The following is a 24,636-nucleotide window of genomic DNA, read 5'->3' as shown; positions in this document are numbered from 1 at the left end:
TAGCATGTCCAGACAAGTAAAACCCTGTAGTTGTGATAATATGGGACCCCTAAGACTCTGTATTTTTGGAAAAAGCAAATCCTTCCTTCAGACAACCATAATTTGGATTAGACACAAATGTGAGGAAGCAATATTATTGTTGCAGTAATAAGAAATCACGTGCTGTGACAGTCTTTCGGAGTTAATAAACTCCTCATACATTAAACACAGCCTTTTTATATGCATATTTGCAGTCTGTCACATATCCTGTAGCCATCTTTGGCACAAGTCACAGAACAAATAGTTTACTTGAAGGTCAAGAAAAGCAGGTTTCCATTTTTCTTTCAATTTTTCTTCTTTATTTGAAATGTCAAGGAAATGTGCGAGTTTTTTTTGCTTATGCTAAGTGTGTTCTTTAGAGCACATGATTGGAAAGAGTTGTTTTACTAGTGCTGTATTATTTATTGATGTCTTTGTTTACCATTTGTACACTGCCAGGAGTGCTAGCAACTTCAGAGATTTGTATCATAAGTTTCTTCTCCTGAAGATATGAGTTTCTGTCAAGATAAAGGCTAAGCAAGTTCCTGGAGACAAGAAATAAAAAGTGTGAATTGATCAAGAGATAAAATTAAATCTTTCTTTCAGGTCATGGGATTTTTTTCCTTAGTTCTTTTTCGTCTGTGAAAATGTGTGAAGCAAATTTGCAGGAGAGATTTTTTAAAAAGGAGAAGCAGGAAAAAAGGTTTCAGTTATATAGATTGCTGTGGAAAATAATTGGAAATGAGCATGGAAGGATGTTATGAAGAGCAGAGGCATAAATCCGGGTAGAACAAAAGGGTGAGAGGATCAGTGGGGGCAGATGTGAGCAGAGGACCAGAGGCAGAAGCACGCACAGCATTTGAACATTTCTGGTGCCCTGTGGCATTGGCATCTCTGCAATATTTCACTTTTCCTTGTTGAGGTACCTTCTGATTCCACTCCTGATTATTTGAAATTTTATTGCATTCAAAGAGCCTTGCACTTTTTGGCATTTTTTTCTGAGTCAGTTAAAGAACTAAAGCAGATGTAAAAGTGCATGCTTCGGACAAGATGTAACAGACAGATGTCAGTCGTGAGACATGATTAACCACTTAATTGATCAAGTTTTAATTCTTGATCAAACACCAGGACTAGTAGGAAGATACTGGATCTTCTGTTACTGCTACCTCCATGTGTTTTACTTCAATATATACCCTGAAAAGATTACAGGGATCTGTATCCTTGTAAGTAAAATAGTATATCTGAAGTAAGATAGGAATCTCAAAGCATTATGTAATTGTATGTAAGTTTTAACCAGACTTGTTCATCCTTACTTTTCTGCTGAGTTTCTTACCCAGAACTAGCATAGGCAAGATCTTTTATCAGAGAAGTGCTCAAGGAGGTTCAGCTTTACTCAGCTGGCTGAAAAATGAAGCCTATTGCACAAAGAAACATGCAGGGGGATATTTCCTAACATACGGTTGGGAGAGGAAGACCATGGCTAACTGAGGAAATTGTAACCTAACTATGATTGGCAGAGGCAAAAGAAAGAGACCCTCTGCCTACTTCTGAACCTTCTGTTTTCTGGCTTTTATCGCAGAGGCGTGGTGTGGAAAGTCCTGGTGTTCCTTGGTTTTGTGTGCCTATGTGGAGTATCTGTTTACAAACGTCTTAATCTTGGCATGTCTTGAGTTCTCTGTTAGTTGTTATGTTTTTTGCCTTTTGCTAGCAGATGTGTAAAAAGGCAGCCACCCAGGCAGCGTGATGTCCTATCCACTGCTTTCACGGAATTGATGCAACGTGCAGCTACAGAGCCACCCTGACTCTAATAGCAGCAGTCTACATTGTGACTCAAGTTGGGTTCTGATGGGTCCTGAAACATGAGCTATGTAGTGAATATTTGTGAGGGGCACAAAACTGCGCACAGGATTTGAGGTGTGGCCTCACATACTGTGTTCAGTTTTGGGCCCCTCACTTCAAGACAGACATTGAGGTGCTGGAGCATGTCCAGAGAAGGACAATGGAGCAGGGGAAGGGTCTGGAGCACAAGTCCTGGGAGGTGGGGCTGAGGGAACTGGGGGTGTTTACCCTGGAGAAGAGGAGGCTCGGGGGAGACCTTATCACTCTCTACAACTACCTGAAAGGAGGTTGCAGAGTGGTGGGTGTTGGTCTCTTCTCCTAAGTGACTAACGATAGGATGAGAGGAAATGGCCTCAAATTGCATCAGGGGAGGTTTAGATTGAATATTAGGAAAAATTTCTTCACTGAAATGGCTGTTAAGCATTGTAACAGGCTGCCCAGGGAAGTGGTTGAGTCACTATTCCCTGGACGTATTTAAGAGAAGTGTGGAGGAGGTACTCAGGGACATGGTTCAGTAGTGTTACTAGCAGTTTTAGGTTAACAGTTGGACTTGATGGTCTCAAAGGTCTTTTCCAGCCTAAAATATTCTATGATTCTGTTTATTTTCTAAATTCTTATGCTGCATGCTTGTTTCTGAGTAGTACTTAAGGAGACACTTTCTGAAATATTATTTTAAGCTTTTGAATATTTTTTAAATATGTTAGTGAACATTCTATGGAAAAGAATATATATGGTACAGTTCATTAAGTATTTATTTGCCATCTGTCTTATTTATCTTATTTGATGTTGGAATCAACATGCTGAATAACTGTTACAAGTGTTGGATAATGCTGAAGGTTTCTGCCCTGCTTTCTTCAGCTGTCTTTACAAGTTCTTGTAGGTTATGGCTCTGTAAATGTTGCTCGTCCTCTCCCACTTCATGGGCTGGTTTTCCTAAGAAATGCTGCCTCGGAGTCCGCTTGGTTATTAAGTAGCATCAAGCCTAGTGCTCATTGCCAATAATAAAAATGCTTCCCTGTCAAATATACACTCATATTTCTCAGTTACTTGAATAGTCACTGTTGTTGCAGTGTTTGAGATTTTTTAATAACCTATTTAACATTCAGAATTATTCCTGAAATGTAATCTTTACACGAGTTGAGCATGACAAATAGCTTGAAACCTTTCATAAACAGTATGTAATATATATGACAGATCTCCTGAATAGCTGGCATTGGTTTTACGTTTGTATTACTCCACTTACTAGAGTGGAACTACTATGGGCTTGCACTCGTGTATGTTAAGAGGGGATCTGGGCTTCATGTCTGAGCAGAATCCATGATATGCCTCTGCCTTTCTTTAGAAGGCTGTGGTACGCCTCTTGGGGCTGCAGTATTTTGGCTGAGGAATGAGGGCTGCCAAAAGGGTTCTTTTTTAGTCACAGTAATGCTGGCATTATCGTCCAGGGGGATGAGAGATGCTCTACGTTAGTATTGCCCCAGGGACAACCAAAGAAACACAACAGTGCTGAGGTTGGCTCCATCTGTCCTTGGAGAGGACGTGCGGAGCAACTGCAGGGGTTGAAAACCTCCTGGTAATGAAGTATCCCCTTACTTCTTAAATATGCACCTGTTCATTTGTGTCAATAAACTATACAACATGCAACCGCATGTCTCAAATGACATCTGGGGATTCACATGAAAGAGTAACAAAAATAAGCAAGAACAAAGCAAAATAACCTTGATACATATTACCAGATTTTTTTTTTTCTTAAAGAAAAAAAACCAATCCCCTTCCCAACAAACTCTGAAGTTAAAGACCTTTTGCAGGTTGATTTTGTTGTTTTGTTTTATTTTTGGTTATAGTTTCCTAGAAAGTAAGAATTACGTGCCTTCTAGCTCCCTATTAATGGATACATACAGGTAAGTTGTTAATCAGTACAAGAAACTACAAAGCTGTAATGACTTGGCTTGGTAGTACTCCTGTAATATGCCTGTGTAAATAAAATACTTCAGCAGTGATGGTTCCCAAGCCATTTTGGAAAGTTGAACGAAGAAGTACTGACTAATCGACTTCTTTCTCTGTGTTTGCAGGTCACTAGTCACCTCTGTAAATTTTCATGCACAAGTCCCTGCATTTACAACCCGCCGACTAGTGCTGACCATGTCAGAAACACTTCAAAGCATACTTTAGTTTGCTGAGAACAAATGTTGTTAGCTTTTAAGTCCTGCAAAAATCCAACGCTCTTGAACAATTTCACTGCGGGACATTGGAAAATACCTAATATTTTAATATTAGCATTTCAAAAGTGAAAAGTTCTGGAGGATTTAGCTTTCTTGGAGGTATTTTAATTAATTGTAGTTTGTGAGCAAGTGCACAACTTGGCAACAACACTCCTTCATTAATCAGTTAGTGAAAATCTAATAAAAGTTGAAGTTCTTCATACTTTCAAGGTCACATAGGGAATATTATGTGATTGCTGCAACAAGTTCACCTCATTTCACTTGAAAAACCACTGAAGGAATCAGATGTCAGCAAGACAAATCATCTTGGCTTTCCAGAAAGAAGCAAAATCTTTTCTGGATCTTGACAGCATCTTCAAACCTAGAGTTGAAGTTGATTTTATTACAGAGGATTTTTAATGTACTAGCATCTGACCTTAAATGATAGGGAAGAGGAAAATGTATATGTTTTATGACATCTTGGGCCTGGTGCTGATTATAGGCCTTTATAAAGTTCATATTTATGCACTAGTTTTGGGACAGAGTAAGCTTGCTTTGCTTTTAATTTCTGCTTGTACAGTGTCTGTTCTAGTTTGTTGTGATAGAGAGTTTTGTTGAGAGACTGGAAAATTATTCTGCCAAAGTAGTAGTAACATGTGATTGAGGGACTTTCACTAAACAATATTGTGTATACTTCTTAAGGCAACTCCTCTTTGTAGAAAGCACTTAAAATGTCACTTATAGTTAGCAAAAAAAACGTTCAGGATGTTGTATCTCCTACTGAGTGTGTTTTTATTGGGCAGGTCTTACAATGAATAGTCAGTAGAAATGCACAAATGTAACCATCTTTCTACTCTCCTGAGAGAGTCAGCTTTTTCCAGATACTGTGTTTAGCAATTTACTAGTATGATTGCCGAGTAAAAATCATGGTGTAATTTGGTCAGTTAATGAAGACATTTCTGGTTTATGCTGATGCAACCAAAAGCAAAATAAGTGTTTGTGATTGCAACTAGAAATGTTGGATGGCTATTTTGGCCTTGCTGCCTGGTCTGTACGTTTCGTAGATGGCACAGCAGAATATACTGAGATTGATAGCTTACAACTACACCACTGCAATTCTTTTCAGAGGATTTTTCTTAGTAGACTTTGTCAACGTAAGTGTGTGTGGGCATGCCAATGCTATAGTGGTTATTTGAAAAGCAAGGAATGGGATTACCATACACCTCTTCAGCACGTCTTATCTTCAGGGGCTTGTTAGCAACAAAATTTGCAATGTGGATGTACAACCATAAAAACCATAACAAAATATCCAAGGACACAGTTTTCTAACCTACACAGAAGTAACCTTCAGCAACCAGTATTTGAAGAAGTTTGGACTTCTTCCTTCTATTCCCCCCCCCATATTCCAATTTCAGTAAACCAATAATGAAATGCTCTGTTTTGCAGACAAGAAGCCCAAAGCCGTCCCAGAGCCCGCAGCCCAATTTGGGTGACCAGACAGAACACCTCTCTGAAGCGTCTGCAGATTCCTTAGAGGCCATGTCTGAGGGCGATTCTCCAACCCCCTTTTCAAGGGGCAGCCGCACACGGGCAAGCCTACCCGTTGTGCGGTCAGCAAACCAAACAAAGGAAAGATCACTGGGTAAGACCCTGATTCAGTCCTTCTTCTTGCTGCTCTTAGCCTGTGCTTTTCCTTTGTGCATTTAAAATAATTTTTCAATAGTTTGGGGTTAAAAAAGTAAAGACTTCGGTAGCAAATTATTTTTAATGTCAAGTTGTTCTTTGGAAATGAGCTCAGTGTGGGGCACTGGGTAACTTGGGGATATGGTGAAATTATTTTCATAAGATCTGAAAGTATGGTGGGAACATGGTAGACAAGGAGAAAGATGCAGACCCTGACTAACTGTTAAAACCCAATATTGCAAATACTTTTTGCCAAGCATGCATACTGTGTGGAAGTGAGCTTGGTACAAGATTGCACCCTCATTTTCTGACAGGAGACACAAGGGTTTTACTTTATCATCTCTTCAAAGCCAGACCTTTTTGGAAAAAACAGAGGTATTACTGCCTGACAGATCCAGCTCTTAGTGACAAGACTTGGTATAAGCATGGTGGTAGTTTTCCAGGCAGATGATTTAAATGGATATGCTGCCAAAGATGCCTGTTACTTTGGGACAATGTCCTTCCATCTGCGTGGTGATTTGGGTGATATGTAAGTGCAGGTGGACGACTCTGCTTCCTGCATTCTTCCCATATCTCAGGGTTGAATTAAGCCCAGCTGTGAACCAGAGCTCCTTTTGTAAGAGTGGATTTTGTCCCCGAGACTGCTCTCCGCTGATGGATGGTACGGGTAAAGGCTGTTTTTTTGAGGCAGGACACCAGAGGGCAGTTAAACTGCGGCAAGAAGGCGGCATTAGCTCACGTGTGGATTGCTGAGGAAGGCAGGTTTTTGCTCAGAGGTAATAAACTGAAATGATGCTTTCCTGTAGAGTCATCTCCCAACACACAGAGTGACATAAACCTAAGGCTGGGCTGTAAATCATACCACGCTTGTAAGCTTGTCATGGTGGTTTACTTGTTCCTCAACAATCTGACAGTTTCTGTCAAGAGTATTATATCTGTCAAACACAACAAATGAGCAGAAAACAGGGCTGGAAGGGGTTCTTGCCACCTCCAGAGCTGGCGAATGCAGAGCGGTGGGGGGACAAGGGGTTGATCCCTGCCCATGTCAGCAGTTGCACTGCTGCCTTCCCAAATCCCATTGGGCCAACCAGTATGTCAGGATCTTTAGGGAGAAATTTTGAAGACTCCAACCTGGACAAGACTTTCTGGTTTAGAGCTGTTTTTAAGAGTGAGTGTGTAGCATTTGTATGTTTACTATACATGCAGAAGATTAATCTCTGCCTGTATGTCACTGCTGGCTAGGGTGTCCTCAGAATGGCTTGCTTCACCCTGAGATTTTCTGGAAAACATGTATTTGCTTCAATGTGATGTCAAGTGGATTGGTCCCTGTGCAACTTTGCAGTAGAGCCTCACCATGTGGGTTTCATCTGGCATTCAGGGATCACCTCAGGCCACGTAGGGTATCTCAGCTCCAAACTTCTGTTTCAGATGTGAGCTGAGAATTGATAAACAGCTTTTGGGAAGCTTTTTGTTGGCATCCAAGGGGGTGGTCTGCTATGCATCAGTGCTTTGTGCAGTGTTTTCTCCCCCAAAAGCTGAGCAGAAACAGCTTTCTTGTTGTTAGTGTGTACATCTGAAAGAATACAACAGCACTGTTTATGGAAAAGACTTCAGTGCTCATCACTACGAACAAGCCTGGTAGGGTCGTACTGGGTTAGACCAAGGGTCTGCCTGGCCCCGTATTTTGTCCCCAAAAGGGACCATAGGCAGCTAGTCTAAGCAAGAGTAAGAACAGGGTAAGTATGTGTATGTATTATTCTACTACCAAGTACTTTCCTGGCCTCAAGCTATCTTGAGCTTAGGGATTTCACGGTTATGGTTTCTGCCTGTATAATAACCCTCAAGATGTGTCTCCTCCAGGTATTTGTTCAGTCTCCCTTTGAACCCATGTAAATTTTTCACATCCGCCACAGTGCAGCTGTGACTTTGGCAGCAAGTTTTGTTGGTTTACTGCCCAACCATGGCTTTTCTCTTGCACTGTTTTGTATTTGCTTATCTGCTCTAAGTTAACATCTTGCCCCCTTGTCCTTGTGTTGGAAGTGACAACGAACATTAGATCACTATCTGCTCCCCCTGGGCCATCTCTGATTTTGTAGGACTCATTTCCCTCAGGTCATCTCTTCTCCAGGCTAAGAAGTGCTGCCGTAATGACTTGTTCCTCACCCAGAAACCTTCCTGGACAGTTGATTACCATTGTTGCCCTTCTCTTCACTTTTTCCCATTCAACAATGTCTTTGCTGAGCTGCAGAAGGTCACTGTTAAGTAGTCCACTCTTAAACCTTTCTTATAACAGCTATTGCATACACTGAATGTCTTGTTCATGTCCTAATGGTGGACAGTCACATGAAGATGTACCACTTTCTTTAGTGGCCAGGATTTCAGGCCTTGTAGGGCACTCTATCTCAGCCTGTCTTTCATATAATAGAGACAATACTTCGGCTCACCCCAGCATGAACAGGCAAAATGCAGGTGAAAATTAAAAAAAAAAAAAAAGGGAATGTAATACAAAGCACTTGAGTTGAGAGGTTTTAGGTTTGAAACAAGAGCAAAATAAAGCCTTTTCCCAGTTGCATTGCAGGAAAGGTCACAGCTATGTGTGTGGCTTAAGGGATCATCGTACCAACCGAATAGGAGGTAATATATTGTCACCACTCCACAGTCTGTCGTTTTCACATTGTTCAAGGAACTATTAGTGGCAAATAGTTTGCTTTAAAAAACAGTCTAAAATGGCAAATAGTTTGCTTTAAAAGACAGTCTAAAATTTATTCTGAAATAGTTCAATTTTAGGTTATTATTCTTCAGTGCATTTTTTTTACAAGATGTCCTTTTCCATCTTTTCTGCCAGTGTGTTCTATCACCACCATGAGCAATGTTCTGAAATTTTAATTTTGAGACTCTTTGCAGAGTCTGGCCCTCTTTATGAATGAGTTTATTTCCAGCAGTACAGGGGGAGTGTTTATTTTTAAAAAACCAGGAAACTCCTTAAAACAATTTAAAAGTGTCATGAAAATATTTCTGTTCACATGATTTTACACAAGCTATGTATAATCACCTCCCTTTCCATCTCTATTAATTTTTTAATTTAATCTAATTTAAATACAAATTACGTTTTGATCCTTAGCCAATGTAATTTCAGTGAGGAAAATGACCAACTTCTGTGAATTCTTATTAACTTTACATTTAATATCTTAATGCCATTGTTTTAAAAACCTGATGTTTTCTTTTTGAAACTCTAATTCTTCTATAGATTCCTCTTTTATTAACTACATAGGAGCCTGATTATAAACTGTGGTCTGAATTAGCATGGAGCCTGAGAAGGAATGGTGGTAATGCATTTTGGCTACCCCAGCATCATGGTTTTGTCAGTCAGGACTAATCTAGTGGGACATGTATTCTGACATGCAGTGCTGTCCCATGCCATGTGGAGCCGACCCAGAAAACAGTACTGCAATTGTAGGCCCATTTAAAATTTCAGCCACAGCTTTCAAAACGAAGACCTTTCTTGGCAAAGAGATCCATCCGAAATCAGCACTCATCTCATCCTCATCAATCTGCAGCCTGGAGACAGAGGGAGATAGTAAAATAAGTTAATTCACTGTGCAAGAGAAAATTAAATGTATTTTTAAATATCTATTTGAAAGCTGGGAGTTTTTCCAGTGTGATAACTGTGGGAAAAAATTATCTAGCAAAACTCTCAGAGTGAGAATCAGCTGAAACCTGGAAAGTGCTCAAAAGATTTCAACAAACTTCTCTTTCAATTTGCCTGGAGGAAGCAGAACCTGACAAGCGCCCAGCAAGGTTATGCCAGCAGCCAGCCCATGCCCGCACTGCAGCGTGCTGCTCCCACCGCTCCCGTACCTCTGCGATGAAATGAAGACCGATGAGAATTTTCACTTGTAGTCTCTGTACATCTGTACAAATGATGGGCCAGATCCTCCGTAAGGGCCGGCACCAGCATCCTCTGTGGTGACCAGGTGGTGGGGGCGGTTGATGGGATAGGTCGCAGTCCTGAAGGGCAGGGTGTGACTACAACCCCCAATTGCAGTAACAGCTGTAGGTATTCCCACAGGATCAGGCTGTACATGCAGGGTTAGATTAAGGAAGAATATGTTTTTAGGAGTGATTTTGATAAATGCACAAGATTTTGTGTTTGAGAAGTCACTGAGGAGGATGAAGCTTTATGGCTCGTGGGCCGTGGGCGCCTTCTCTGGGTGTCCCAGCCAGGGCACCTGGCTGCTCTGGTCCAGATGAATAAGAAGCAAAAAATCACTGGGTTCCTCGCTGGCAAACCTGTGCCTAAAATTAGGTGGCATTGAAAGGTCTCTGCAGAAATTTCTGATTCTGCCAACAATTTGCTTTTTATTTGCCTTCAGAGGGATTACTCACAGGAGTAAAATTACACAACCTCTGAAGGATCGGCACGGGGACAGTCTCAAACAGTCATGAAATATCTTGAATATTGTTTGTTAGCCCACCTAACCCCAGGTTTTAGCAGGCGCAGATTTTAGTGTCTGCTTAATTAGGTTGTACCACCTTCTATGGAAATGCTGTTACTGATTATAATAGTAATACCTGGATCTTTTGTAGCATTTCTTGCAGGTGTTTCTCTAAGCCTGTTAAAAAGAAAGTCAAGGCTGTACTTAAAATTTTATACATAGGAAATCTTTTGCAGAGAGAGGGTTGATGTCACCCAACAGTAGAAATAATGCTCTGTGCATGTGTATGCAATGTACTGTAAGACTTACACAAAAAACTATAATTGCTAAAGGTAGACTTATATATTATATTGATGGTAATTAATTGTTATTTACTATTTATGAGCTAGAAATTAAAATAGGCATGTTCAATCAGACAGAAGATGTGTGAATGGCCATAGATTTTATAAGAGAAGCCTGTGATTTGTTAGCAGTGGCACTGCCCTCACGGAGTCCTTAGGGCATGATTCAAGCCTCATGAAGTCAGCAGGATCTTCAGTTTAATTCATGGGAGAGGAACTCCCTGGGAACTGCATTTCAAGTTAAGGCAGAGTAGAGCTTTAATATATTCAGCCATCTTAAAGAAATTTTCCCTCACTTGCCTTTTACAGTGTATGCAAAGCAGCCAACATGCAAAAAGGTCATGTAAATATTTGCTGTCATGGTCCGATGCATTAACATGGGCTGTCAGGTCTATAGGAAAAACAACCTGAAACAAATAGTTCCAATTATTGAATTGAAACACAGATCCTGTGAAACTAAAATATTCTAAGGTAACTGTAGTTTTTGTATCCCACTTTTCAAGACATTATTTTCTTTCATATTTCTTCAAATTGTAGCTGAAGTTTTTGAACTTGGAAAGATTTAAAAAAAAGTCCAGTGCCTCTTACCTGCAATATTTTGCATGAAAGGAGCAAAAGAAGGTAAACGATCGTATTGACATATCATAGTGCTGGGAGAGAAAACTCCCAGAAAAATCTGTTTCATTTATTGTCCTTACATGATTTATGAAAGACAGCTATATGGAAGAGTGACATACTTTGCTGGCCTTCCCAGGCCAGCACTCGGGCACTCAATTACTGTTTACTTAACACATTCTTCCTCCTTTAAGAGAATGTGTACCTGAAAAAGAAATAAGTTGAAGAAGCAAGATCTTATTTAGTACATACTGTTTCAACAGAAGCACATTCTGTCTGCCACTAAAAAGCTGATAAGCAGTATATTTTGGATGCTGTGTCACACTGGAGCTGAATTTGACTCCAGTGCAACAGGCTGCATCAGCATGGATCCAATGGGGTCGTTAGCAGTGATGCTGGAGTAGCTGTGCAGTGTGCTAAATAAAACCCTTAGCTATGCAAGCCTGTATCTGTCACTGCTATATCTTTTAAGTGTTTTTTTGAATGCAGTCTTTATTATTTGTACTGCAGTAGTACTAAAGAACCCTGACTAAAAATGGGACCTCACCATGTTGGGTAATATACACAGTGAGAAAATACTCCAATTACAGGATCTTGCAACATGAATAAACCAGAATGAAAAGTGATGAAGATAAAGGAAGAAGTAGAGTAATTAGGGTCCAAATTGATCAATTGAATAAAGCTATATCAAGGTGGCAATGGCTTTCCTCTTTACCCCAAATCATGCCTGCACAGAAAGTGCAATGTCTTTGTCCTACTCTACCACCACTTCTTATTCTGTTTTAGCAGCAGCGGTTTGGGCTTTCAGCATTTGGTGTCTGCTGGAAGAGGGATTTGGCAGCTGCAATAGTTTGTACAGGCCAAACTACCCTTCAGAGGAAAGGTAGGAGGCCAGATGGAGCTGTCTCATGGGTCGTATCTGGCACAGGAGCTATCACTTGGACAAATTTGATCTCATTTTCACGTTAGGTAAAATTTATAAGTCTACCTTTAATACAGTAAGTCACACAAACACCAGACCCTTCCATTTGCACAAGGCTATGCAAAGAAAAAAGCGTATTGCAATTCCATGCTCTGCAAGACGTGCAAGATTTTGGCCAAGCAGTGAAACATAGTTCTAGACTTTCCCTCAGCACAGTGTATTTAGGATTTGCTGCCAGCGCTGACAGCAAGTCCCTGAATGAGGACAGCTCTTGGATTTAGTCATTGCTCCCAATACTGTTTATATATTTAGGTAATGATTCTAATGCATAGTTACTATGCTGGGCCTGAGTTCATGTTTCTGTTCTCAGAGGGATATACTGTCATCTCTGTGGTATCATGTCAGGCTGTGTCTTGGTTTAGTTCTCATTCTTTCTCTCTCTCTTAATTTTCATCTACAGAGTAGCCTGATTTAAACAGGATAAGAAGATAATCATTGCATCAGAGGCTTGTCGATAGCCTGCTAATTAGGGTACTCCTTCAGGATATTAGGGGCAATGGTCTGAGCAACTCTCAAGGTGGGAACCCTTCTGGAGAAATTTTTAACTACTCAACTATTTCATAAAACACAAGCACTTGGTACCATTGCTTCTACCCAATTACCTTCTGTGATGAACAGACCAGCTGTGGGGATGAGGGCAGAGCCGTGGATGTCATTTTTCTTGGCTTTAACAAGGCCTTTCACATGTCTCTCGTAGCATCCTTTTAGCTCCACAGGGGAGATACAGGTGGCCTTCAAGTGAGTAGGGCTTAAGGTTTTTGAAGTCTAATTGGCAGCTGGATTTCAGTGGTCTTCCTCAGGGGTAGACCCTGGGGGCAGTATTTTTTAACGTCAACAGCCTGGTTGTTGGGATGAAATGACCCATCAGCAGGGTCAAGTCTGACACTAAGTTTGAGAGAGCTTTGAATATGCTGGAGGGTCAGCCAGCCACTCACTGGGACCCCAGTGAGCCAGAGGAATGGGCTAGCAGGAACTTCATGAATCTCCACAGAAGTCTCAACAGGGACAGAATGGCCCTGTGCGACAACATAGGCAGGGACAGGCTGGCTTGGGAGCAGCTTTGGAGAAAGGACTTGTGGTCTGACAACAAGCAGGTCGAGGAAAGTGTTTATTCCTCTCTTCACAGCAATTTTGAGGTTGCACGTGGAGTATTATGACCAGGTTTTATTCCCCTGTTACAAAAGAAATAATGACAAACTGGAGAGAACCCAGCACATGACCTCTTGGCATTCTTCTCCTTAACAACGCTAACTAAGCTCACGGGTCTAAGATCCTGTTTAATGTAGGCCTTAATGCCTTAAGAAAAAGCCAGGCTGCTTGTTAGAGCCTATGTGGGTGGATTTCTGATGTGATGTTGTAACCAGTCGTGCTCTTACATGCTGGTGGCTCAACCCCTAAACTTGGTACTGACAGAAGGGAACTCTTTAGAAAGGAAATAACTTCACAAGTATCGAAGAATACTGGCCAAGAAGGCCAACGGCATCTTGGCTTGTATCAAAACCAGCATGGCCAGCAGGTCCAGGGATGTGATTCTCCCCCTGTACTTGGCACTGGTGAGGCCGCACCTCGAGTACTGTGTTCAGTTTTGGGCCCCTCACTACAAGAAAGACATTGAGGTCCTGGAGCGTGTCCAGAGAAGGGCCACAAAACTGGTGAAGGGTCTGGAGAATATGTCTTATGAGGAGTGACGGAGGGAACTGGGCTTGTTTAGCCTTGAGAAGAGGAGGCTGAGAGGAGACCTGATCACTGCCTACAACTACCTGAAAGGAGGTTGTGGAGAAGTGAGTGTTGGTCTCTTCTCCCTAATGACAGATGATCGGTCGAGGGGGAATGGACTGAAGCTGCACCAGGGGAGGTTTAGATTGGATGTAAGGAAGAAGTTCTTCACCGAAAGGGGTATCACGCACTGGAACAGGCTGCCCAGGGAGGTGGTGGAAGCACCATCCCTGGATGTGTTTAAGAGACGGGTGGATGAGGTGCTGAGAGGTATGGTTTAGTGGTGGACAGATACAGTTGGACTGGATGATCTCTAAGGTCTTTTCCAACCCAGTGATTCTATGATTCTATGATCCTATGATTCTATGAAGAGAATTCCTATAGTAAACACAGAAAATCTGGTAGATGCAGCAAAACTACCAAGCCTACATGACTTTAATACTCCATAACTATGCAGTGTAAAAATGGTGACATTCTGCCTTTGCATGCATCAATTCTACATGGGTTAATACTATATTTCAAGTTTTTTTAAAAAATAGTCACCACTCAAGTAATGTGTGTTTAATACAGCTGATTTCTGTAGGAGGGAAATCCAATTGGGTAGGATCTTTCTCTCTCTCTTTGTGTTTATTCAAGAGGAGAGGAAGAACACGTATTCCAAGAAATTTATTTGATGTTTTCTTCTCTTATTTGCTCTTGCCCCTTTAAAAGTTGCTAGCAAAAGTGTCTCTATGTAAAATGCTTGCTTACAGTGTCCATAAATGCTTAACATGCCTACACATCTTTGGCCAACTTATCCTCTGAAGCTGTACTAGCCAGCTTACTACCTTTGGCTGGGAGCTGGCTGGCCATGGCTTACTGGCTTCTTCAGAGGTCAGAGGCTTAGCTTCTGGTGGGCAGAGGCAGTGCCCCAGAGGCAGTGCAAGCACCTGCGTAGGCATGTCCCACGCCTGTTCGTGTGTAGTTCTCTGATCTTACTATGTTAAATTGGTGAATGTGAACTGGAATAAATGCAGCATGGCAAAGCCTATGAGCCCTCTGAAAAATAGCACTGCATGGAATTTCTAGTTCATCTCATGGAGTTGTTCAGTTGTCATTTTTTTAATATTTGTCATTGTCACAGGATTTTTGTGTTCTTCCAAGTTTACTGGCATTGTTTTGTTGGTTAGGGATGTGAAAAAGTGGTGTTGCTGGTCAGTTGGCCTATTCTGGCAAGGGTAAGGGTGTAGATGCAATTATTGTCCAAAAGTCATGCTGCCAGAAAATTGTTTTCCACCTGGGGAACTGGGTTAAACTGAAATGTTCTCTCAAACTCTCTAGATGATAGAACTGTCTACACTTGATGGACTTGCTGACATAGTTATATGGACAAAATTGTCTTTTGGCAATAGGCCATTTCACAAGTTTTATCTGCAGTCAGATAGAGCAAACACCATTTTTTTTATACCTACAAAAACTTGTCCATTTTCGTTCTGGGTGTTTGTGTGCGTGTTTTGTGTGGTTGCTTTTTTTTTTTTTCTTTTCTTCTTCTTAGCCAGCTAAATGGTATCTATTTGTAGAAAAGTGCTAGTATTTGAGTGACTGTTAAAAATCTTTATTTCTCATAACACTGGTAGAAATGTTATGTGACTACTGAATTTTCCGTGTGTTTTTCTCATTAAGTAACACAGAACTACAGCTTTCACTGTAAATAGCAGAAAAGGCTAAAATAGCAGTAAAAGTAATACTGGACTAAATTAAATAGTTCCTGATTTTATTGAAATTGTTATCAAACGACTTAATACCTTGAGCAATACTCTTCAAGCTACTCTGGAAGAAAATGATATAAAATAAGTTAATTGTTTTTATTTAATCGGAAGATCTGCTTTTTGATTCTTTCACTAGTAGAAGACCGCTAAGGGTATTTATAGATATTTTCTGAATATGGGGGACGGATTAGCAGCAGGGAGTAGCTAATGGAAACTAGTATGAGAGCTTCAGGCTAGAAATACCACAAGGATCATGACAATGACCTCAGACTAGTTGAAAATGTATGTGGTGAAATAGGAGAGTCAAGTGAGTCTTGAGGGTGTGGAAAGTAAGAACTGCATATTGAGGCATTTCTTCCATACTGCAAGAGTTGTTAGTGTCATAAACTTATGTCTGCATAACTTTTGCAGAATTTGGTGACAAGGACACAAACTATGTGTTATCTTTGTTATCTGATAACTGTGGGGCAGGGCAGTGGCCTTATGCCACCCTTATGGTTTTATATATTACAATTTTGTCAAATAAAAATGAAAGAAAAAATGGAAGGATCTTGGCATTCTGGTTTAAAAAAAAAATTAAAAATTGTAAACTGGATTTTGAGGAAATGGTTGGCAGTTTTTGTTGTGATCCCCTCTGGATTATCCTGAAGTGTCCCAACAAAAATAGCTTATCAAGATTTTAAAAGTTATCCTTAGCTTTTAAAAATGAGGAAAGTCTCAACTAATGACTTGACATAAATATGAGGAAGTGTGCATTTTCTCTTTTCTTTTTTTTTTTTTGGCACTGCCGCTGACTTCTGTGTGAGGGAAAGTGCAGACAGAGCTGGTGACTCAATGGACATATGGTGGAAAATCAAGCTAAACCAGCATGAAAAGACAAAGGCTGTCCATCATCTCAGAAAGATATGGCTAATTGATGCTTGGGTAAAGAGTGAAACAGATCTAATGACAACTTTACCAACCTCTAACTCAACATTGTGTTATTTAATTTACTTTACAAAACATAGCTCAGTTTGATTTCTAGCAGTTCTCACTGCTTTTCCTCACCATGTACTCTGTATTTTTTTTCTTTAAGATATAGCTTTCTTTGCTGGTTTATGTAATTTTCCATTCCTTTCATATCCTGTACTAATTCCTAATATACTAATATACTTCTTTTGATTTTGTTTTTCACCCAACACAATCTGGTGGCCTCCTGTAAGTATTTTCCCTGTTTTAGTTATACCTAGCTTTGCACCTTTGATTTAAGGAAATTCCAGAGCTTCTAATGCATACAGGTTTTGATTGCTGTAGTCCAACCAGATTTATTTACTTTAAATTTTCAAATTAGACATAAAGTGTCCAGATGATACATAGAGTGGGTGGGTCAGAATAGAGTAGCAGTGCCTTGTTCACACCAGTGATTTCTGGTTCTGTGGGAAGGTTTCAGTGCTCCAGCACCCAAGCAGTCAGCATCAGCCAAATACAGATATTACCATCAGTTAATACTTCCCTTCAGATAGGAGCCCGTGGCTTAAGGTGTTGCTAAATGTCAGTAGGATTTTTGGGTGCAGAAATTTGCAAGATGTCTTGCCTACACAGAGAGTGTCCTGTAGCTTCACAGGAAAGAAAACTAATGAACTCCAATTTAAGCTTTGTTACTTAACTTCTCTGTCTCAGTTTTCTGTTCATTATGAGAAGAGAATTATGAAAGGATTATGTGAGTATCAGTATTTTTCCATTTAAAATTAATTATGTGAGATAATTAACTGATATTGGTAAAGGTCACAGAAGATGATGCAATTATGTTTGTTAACTTATTCTTAATTTATCAGGTACTCAACTTTTCTTTGCTTCATATTTTTCTCTTTTAAATAACCAGTTTGTAAGGACAATTCTATTCTGTAAATAAAAGCGAGTTGTGATTACAGCTGTTCTAAGCATCTGAGATCATTGTTAGCAATATAACATCGTGCTTTGTCAGGGTTAGGTCAGCACCGTGTATTCGATGGAAGTGCTGAGAGATGTGAGCTGGGTGGTGTCAGGCTGCCAGCTTTAACGTTAGCTTTTGCCATAAGGAGTAAACTATTGCCAGTTATAACTAAGGAGTTATGATCTTGCAGTATGGGTCCAGTGCCTTGGTTCTGCAGCTCGGTGCTCTAAAGCCAGCCTAGACCCCATATGGTTCTCCGTTACTCCATGTGGGTACATCCTCAGCTGCCAGGTGGGTTTTACATCGCAGCGGCAGTGTCTGAGCTGAGCACCTTGCTGTGCATCTGTGTGAGCTGCAGCCGCAGCATGGGCAGTCCTCGAAGCTGTGCAGACTAAAGGTGCGGGATGGCTGCTCCGGACACCCTCGAAACCCAGCACTGATGCATTCAGCTTGTGCAGGAGGCACTGCCTATGTACATCAGGTCAGCATCACGTCTTTCATTGCACTGCATTGTGTTTCATGTAGACCAGCCCTGGGAGAAATGGTGAGCTATTTTGCAAGTCCTTCTGTCACTGACCCTTGGTAAAGGAGGAGCGGAAAGTAATTTGTGTTTGAAAGAGCTCTGTATGCAGGGAAGGAAAGGGCGATCATGTGGTGTGTTTGCGTGATCATCATCGGATCTGGGGTTTATGCTTGGAAACCTTTCTTTGAACATGTCCTTTCACCTCTTGAGTGTTTAATTTCCCTACTGTAAAACATACCTTTCTGTTGACAGTAATAGTGTGAACCAATTTGTAAAGAGTTTTAAGTTTCTAATGCCTGGCTTACACCTAAATGTTCTCTGCTATAGCCCATGTTTAATGCCATGGCCTGTTGCCCATAGGGTGAAGAACAATCAGAAATTCCAGAGGTGTTTCTGAAACTAAGTTATACCACCAGGATGAAGGGGAAAGCTTAACATCGCTGTTTGTCTTGTAGCTGTAGTAAAGCCCAGGGCTGGCTAGGACCACCTAGAAGTGGTGGCCACAGTGTTGTCTGACTTGCACTTTCAAAACAGTTGCATAGCGTAGTTTCCTCATTCACACTGATCTTCATACCTGTCTTCCTAGAGCAGCAGGGCATTTCGCAGCCCTCTGTTTGTTTTGTGTTTTATAAAACTCGGTATAATCTTCATGTTTCAGGTACTGTAACAGAAGCGTAAGTTCCAGAGGGACTTCAGGGTACATGGAGATGTTAACATCCGTTGTGTTGAACTTTCTTTCCAGCAGCTTTGCTGGCATATGTGCTGTGCCCTAACAAAACCCATGCCTGAGTTATATTTCTTGTAGCTCTACTTATTCTTGCTTTAATTCTCCATGGGAGTAATTTTTTAGCTGAAGGTAAAACAAACCTCAGAGCTTCAGCACCCTCCATGAAGTTGGGCCTGTGGGTATTGCCAGTATTCAGAGTTTCAGGCCGGCAGTGGTGGGAGAAAAATAATGTCAATGACTTAAAATAATGGATTTTGAGCCTCTCTATTCTGTCATACTGAAACGGGATTTTTAGAAGTGAGTAGTTAGTTTTGTCAAATAGGAAATGCCCTAAAGCATTGCTGTATCATGATACAGATCAGACAACTCAAGAGGAAAGGCAGTAGGTTTTTTTTAAGGGCATGTGATTTAAGGGAGAGTAAGAAAAAAAGAATTTATTATGCCTTTGAAAATGTGTTTTCCCCTACAGTGATATTGTGGCCAAAACATTTCTCTGAGTTGTACGCTAAAGCTGTCTATTTTAAGGCATGATCTTTTTGGATAACATGCATATTTGCTGTGAAAACCCAAGACACAAGAAACAACTGTAATTTTGTTTTGGATCAATATTTTGTGGGAGTATTGGAGGACAGGCAGAGTCAAGATTGTTCTGAAATGGTTTAAACTTGTATATAAGGAAGATTTTTCAACTCTCCATTTTGTGTTAATGGTTTCAGTAGCTCAGTGTTCAGCATGTTTTTAGTGTCCTGAAGTGCAAACCCAGCAAATTCTGCACCAACTTTTAAACTGGGCAGAAAAGACAGTCACACACAACTGCAAAGCTGATATGCAAAGTCTGTATTTTTAGCCAGAAAATAATTTTTTCCATTTAATCCAAGGAAGTTTCAAATGCCAAAATATAGAAGGTTCCTTATGTTCTTCCTAAGAACTGAAAGCTATCATCAGAAATTAAAATGTTTATGCACATATTGGAACAGTGAAATAAATGCAATCATTAAAAACACGTGCACTGAAATTTTTTTACAAATATAGTTGGTTTCTGGATTCTAAAGAATGGTTAGCTACATAGAATATTTGAATGAGCACTAAAACCCCAGTTTTACCTAGAAGAACATAAAGAAGTAAATGCTGTCTCAAATTAAAATGAAAAAAAAAAAAAAGGAAAAATAGTTTTATAACTCATTAAATATTGGCATTAAAAATAAAATTCTTAGGAAAATTGTCCTCAATCTTTGAAAGAAAATGAGTTACGTTCAATCTGAAACAATTTGTTCAGCCAAAGGCAAATGGAAGTTTGTACTGGGATTCATAAAGGGTCTGATTGCAATCTTAATGAAAGAAAAAGTATCAGCTCCTGATAATAGTAAGAAAATGATGTTAACTGCTCCATTTTATAAAAGCAGCCTAATATTAAATAATGGTTAGGTCATGTTGAGTAGTCTGTTTAGTATTCAGAAAAATTATCTTCCTTCCCTAGGTGCAAGCACAATTATCTACGCACTGACTGTAGGAACATCTGACTATGTATGTGTTCATTTCTCCATAGCAATTGTGGACAACATAGGGCCAAAAATACTAAAGACTAAGGGGAAAGAGGACTCCTCTTAGGTTAAAATGCCTTTGTATTCTAGGGCCTTAGCTTTTCCCATTGCTTTTGCTCAGTGTTTGTATCTTAGCCCATCCTATTGATGATGACTTTCAAAGGAGAATCACTGAGTTACCTTCTAAGTTTTGGGATTTTTTGAGATTTGCTGATGACTGACGGTAACTGTATTGAGAACCTTGTGTTCCCAGCCCTCCTGTTTGTATTTGCCATGGGAGAACAACATACGGTGCATCTACACTTCCGTTACTGTGGAGAATTTGGTTTGTTTAAAATGCTCTGCCTAGTTTTAGCCTACCTGTGTTGGTTATTGGTAGATGCAGAGGCATGACAGCACAGAATCTGCTCAAAGTCTGCCTGAAAATGTAATAAGGGCTTTAGCATTCAGCCTAAATACTGTCCTACCATTGTGTCAATAGTAACATCCAAACTGGTTGGTGTAAAACTGCCTTGATTGTCCCTCTACATAAGCTGCAGTGAATTCAGTGTAGATGTTTCTGTAATGACTAATTTTTGAGCAGATATGATATTGTTTTCCAAATACTTTCCAGTAGGTACGTAGCTTTTGAGCCATTTACAAAGCATTTGGCTGTGGTAGTGCCTCTCAGACAGCTGGTGGAAATACAAACTTTGGTGGTATTTTTACTGTCTTTTCTATATCTTTTCTCCTCCATCTCATTATGGGGTGCTAAGTGTCTGCAAAATGCCTGCAAAGTGAAAATCTTGGGGACCACCCAGCTGGAAAGCAGCTTGGCAGAGAAGGGTCTGGGGATCCTGACAGACACCAAGCTAAACGTGATCCAGCAACATGCCCTTGCAGCAAAGGCAGCTAGTGGTATCCTGGGCTGCATTAAACAAAGCATTGCCAGCAGGTCGAGGGAGGTGATCCTTCTCCTCTACTCAGCACTGGTGAGGCCACATCTGGAGTGCTGTGTACACTTCTGGGCTCCTTGATGCAAGAGAGCCATGGACCTGCTGGAGAGAGTCCAACAAAGGGCCACAAGGATGTAACTCGGAGCATCTCTGCTATGAGGACAGGCTGAGAGAGCTGAAGCTGTTCAACCTCAAGAAAGCCTCAAGGAGGGGGATCTCATAAATGTGTAGAAGTACCTGAAGGGAGGGTGCAAAGAAGAAAGAGTCAGGCTCTTTTCAGTGATGCCCAGTGACAGGAGAATAAAGGTGTTTCTTCCTGGCACAATGAAGTGTTGTACCTGAGATGGATCAGAAAGAGCACAGTGTGCCTTTAGCAATCCATGCTCAGGCAGGACATCTGTGCCTTCAGTGTGGATTGGATACATACGCTCAGCTGGGTCTACCCGTTCCCATTTCTTCTGTATCCAAAGTAGTTTGACTGAACATTTGCCTCTGCATCTGCTCCCTAGTGCTGTGGATCCCAGGAAGTTTCTTAGTTTGGCTAAAGTCCTGTGGCAGCCTGTTTCCTGCTGTGCAGGTCCTAATAAACCTTCCCACATTGGAGATGCTCATGAGAAGACCTTTTGGTGGTGTTTAGGAGCCATGTTCAGCATGGTGAGAGCTAATCAACCCTGTCAAGTACAGTCTCATTTCTGCTGTTGACTGAGATGGCTCTTCTCAGTGCTTCAGTCCTTGGAGGGCTGTGTAGCTTGGGATGGCATGGGACGGCTGTAGCAAAGCTAACGAGTCACCCTCGTTGTGCAGTACCAGCCAGTGGAATACAGGCACCCACTGGCTATGTGGGAGTCAGCATAGCCCTGGCAAGGCCAACACAGGCACTGTGGAAGAGGTACTTAATATCCTTTCACTGATTCCCTGGCCTGTATTATCCATGGTTTTTTCCATTACTGAGCATCTCACACTCCCTGGAAATAGAGAATTAGCTATATCAGAATGGTGTTCTTTTGTCTTGAGTGAATACGAGTGTCCGTATTTTGCAATTCAGCATCTAAGATTACTCATGTTTCTCCCTGAGTGCTAAGGATGACTATTAACAGTGCTGAGAAACTGAAAGGATCTAAAATTGCTCTTGTTTTTATGTGAGACCTCAGTTTTACTCCTGCTAGGAATTTCACCTAGGGCTTTATACTGTGTCATGCCAGCAAATTGGCTTGTGAATATAAAATTCTTAGTGCTAAAATGGAAATATGTTTGGGATTTTTGTTAGGTATGTATGAGGCTGAAATGCAAAATTTATGTTTAAGGAAAACTGAGTGCTATCTAAGGATAAAGTTATTTCACAACTGCTTTTTAAAAAAAAAGCTACCTTGTGATTTACCAACACCTTCCACTGCAGAGCCAACTTGCTGTGTTTGGGATTTTCCATTAGCCTTCTTAAGGTAAACTTCTGATTTATCTAACTGAAGAACAGTAAAAGGCTTCTCAGCAAAGTGCAGTACTTATTTATCAAGGCAGAACCATATCTGTTCTGTGCTCTATTCCAGCAGTGTGTTGAAAAGGAAAATGTTCTATGTGCTTTATAAGTAAGGAGTGTGAGTTGATATTTCTCTTCTCACAATGGGCTTGGTCTGTGGTCCACATGGACTTTGAAGCCCAGATCATTACTGTGCACTTCAGAATACGTAACTTGCTGTTATATTTTGCTTGCAGGTGTTTTATATCTTCAGTATGGAGATGAAACAAAGCAGTTGAGGATGCCGAATGAAATCACAAGCACGGACACAATTCGTGCCCTTTTTGTAAGTGCCTTCCCCCAGCAGCTGACGATGAAAATGCTGGAATCGCCCAGTGTGGCCATTTACATCAAGGATGAGAGCAGAAACATATACTATGAATTGTGTGATGTGAGGTAAGTAAACATGGCATTACAGCTGTTTGATTTTTTTTCCTAATCTTGTACTCCTTTTTATAGAATGAAAAGGATTGGAGTTTTACCTGACAGTGGCCTGACACATGAAGGCATGTTCAGGCATATCTGAGTTCAGGCATATCTGAGACACAGGAGGTCTGGTCTCATGCTGCCTTCGGCTGTAGGTGCAATATCTGTTGCACAAGCCATTGATAAATTACGTACCTTGTCCAAATATTCATATAATGCGTGCTGGTTCACATATTTAATATTTTATTGAATTTTAACTGAGACATAAATATTTAAAATGCGGAAGACAAAATAAACATTTACAGAAAACCTGGTTTTTTTCTTTGCTGGTAGAGCAAAGCCTCATCCTTGTGAGCCTGAATTTACAAATGTGAATGTCACCAATGTGCCACTCACAACAGTGACAGTTATGCATCACCTTACGCTGCCAAAGATCTGTGGCACTGGTGACCACTGCTGCAGCAGCCCTAACACCTTCCTGCTTTATGTCAGGATGCAGGAACTCATGCAGTCACTTCCCTTCACGACTTCAGAGCTTTGTCATTAATGATCTGACTAACATTAGGATGCACCTTTCTATCCTTTATTTTGTGGGAGTGCAGCTGCTTAATTAACCATGTTCCTTCAGCCCTGATGTCTGTGCTTTTTGAGCAAAAGGACCAGGTTCTCAGGGTCACGAGAAGATCTGAAATCATGCAGCAACAAAGCTCTCAGGCACACCTCAGATGTGTTATACTCTCTAAAACTGTGCAAGGAGATGTGGTGGGCCTTTGAGCAATCCTTTTTGTAAGAAGTTACCTCATAAAAAGAATGGACTGAGGAACATAAGAAGATGAAGGAGAAAGAAAATGTTTACTCTCCACCAGTCTGCCACTAGTGCAGGAAAATCATGTGAAAGTAAGAAAAGTGTACTGTCCACTGCTGCCTTGTTTCTTCTGGAGATCCTGTGGCTCAGGTGCTTTTCCATATCATGTTGTAGTTAGAAGAGCAAGTTGGAGCTTTTCTAGCCTTTCCACTTCCAATTCTTCCATTCCTCTTCTTAGTCTTTGAACAACACTGTACTCTTATTTTCTCACCTCTTGTGCTCTCCTCATGCTGTCTATCCAGTCAGTGTCTTGTCATTAGCCAGTCTCTTGGATTTCAGTTTCTGTTGCTTCATCTTCCTTGCTTTGCAGAATCCCACACCCTGTTTGGACACTGTAATGCCTATGTTAAGACCCATCTGATTTTTTGCATCATCGTTCATCATGTGATCAAGTTTCTCATACATCAGTCTATTCACCAGATCAGATCAACTGATTAAATCAAGATAGGGGTTACTGCGTCTTTGTTGCCAAGTGTGTTATGGCCAACCATCATCTGGCCCATTGGCTCCTTCTCTCTCACTTTATCCCTGCATCTTTCCTTGAGTTTCAGACTAACAGTTTATGACTTCATCTCCTCCCTGCCCCCGAGAATGTGGTTGTTGATTATCTTAGTA

General features: G+C 40.8%; 1 protein-coding gene across 1 annotated transcript in view; it reads left to right on the top strand.

Annotated features, from left to right (window-relative positions):
• The first annotated feature begins 5,510 nt into the window (after positions 1 to 5,510).
• KIAA1217 (KIAA1217 ortholog) overlaps positions 5,511 to 24,636 on the top strand; it is a 96,103-nt gene continuing 76,977 nt past the window's right edge. The window contains exons 1-2 of the mRNA XM_010156104.1: positions 5,511 to 5,700; positions 22,928 to 23,126. Coding sequence (XP_010154406.1) covers positions 5,598 to 5,700; positions 22,928 to 23,126 — 302 coding nt within the window. The 5' untranslated portion in view covers positions 5,511 to 5,597. The remainder of the gene's footprint in view (positions 5,701 to 22,927; positions 23,127 to 24,636) is intronic.

The sequence above is a fragment of the Eurypyga helias genome, unplaced genomic scaffold, assembly GCF_000690775.1.
Source record: "Eurypyga helias isolate BGI_N326 unplaced genomic scaffold, ASM69077v1 scaffold6077, whole genome shotgun sequence".
Lineage (NCBI taxonomy): Eukaryota > Metazoa > Chordata > Aves > Eurypygiformes > Eurypygidae > Eurypyga > Eurypyga helias.
Note: the sequence above shows the minus strand (reverse complement) of the source record. Positions and strands in the feature narration are given on the sequence as shown.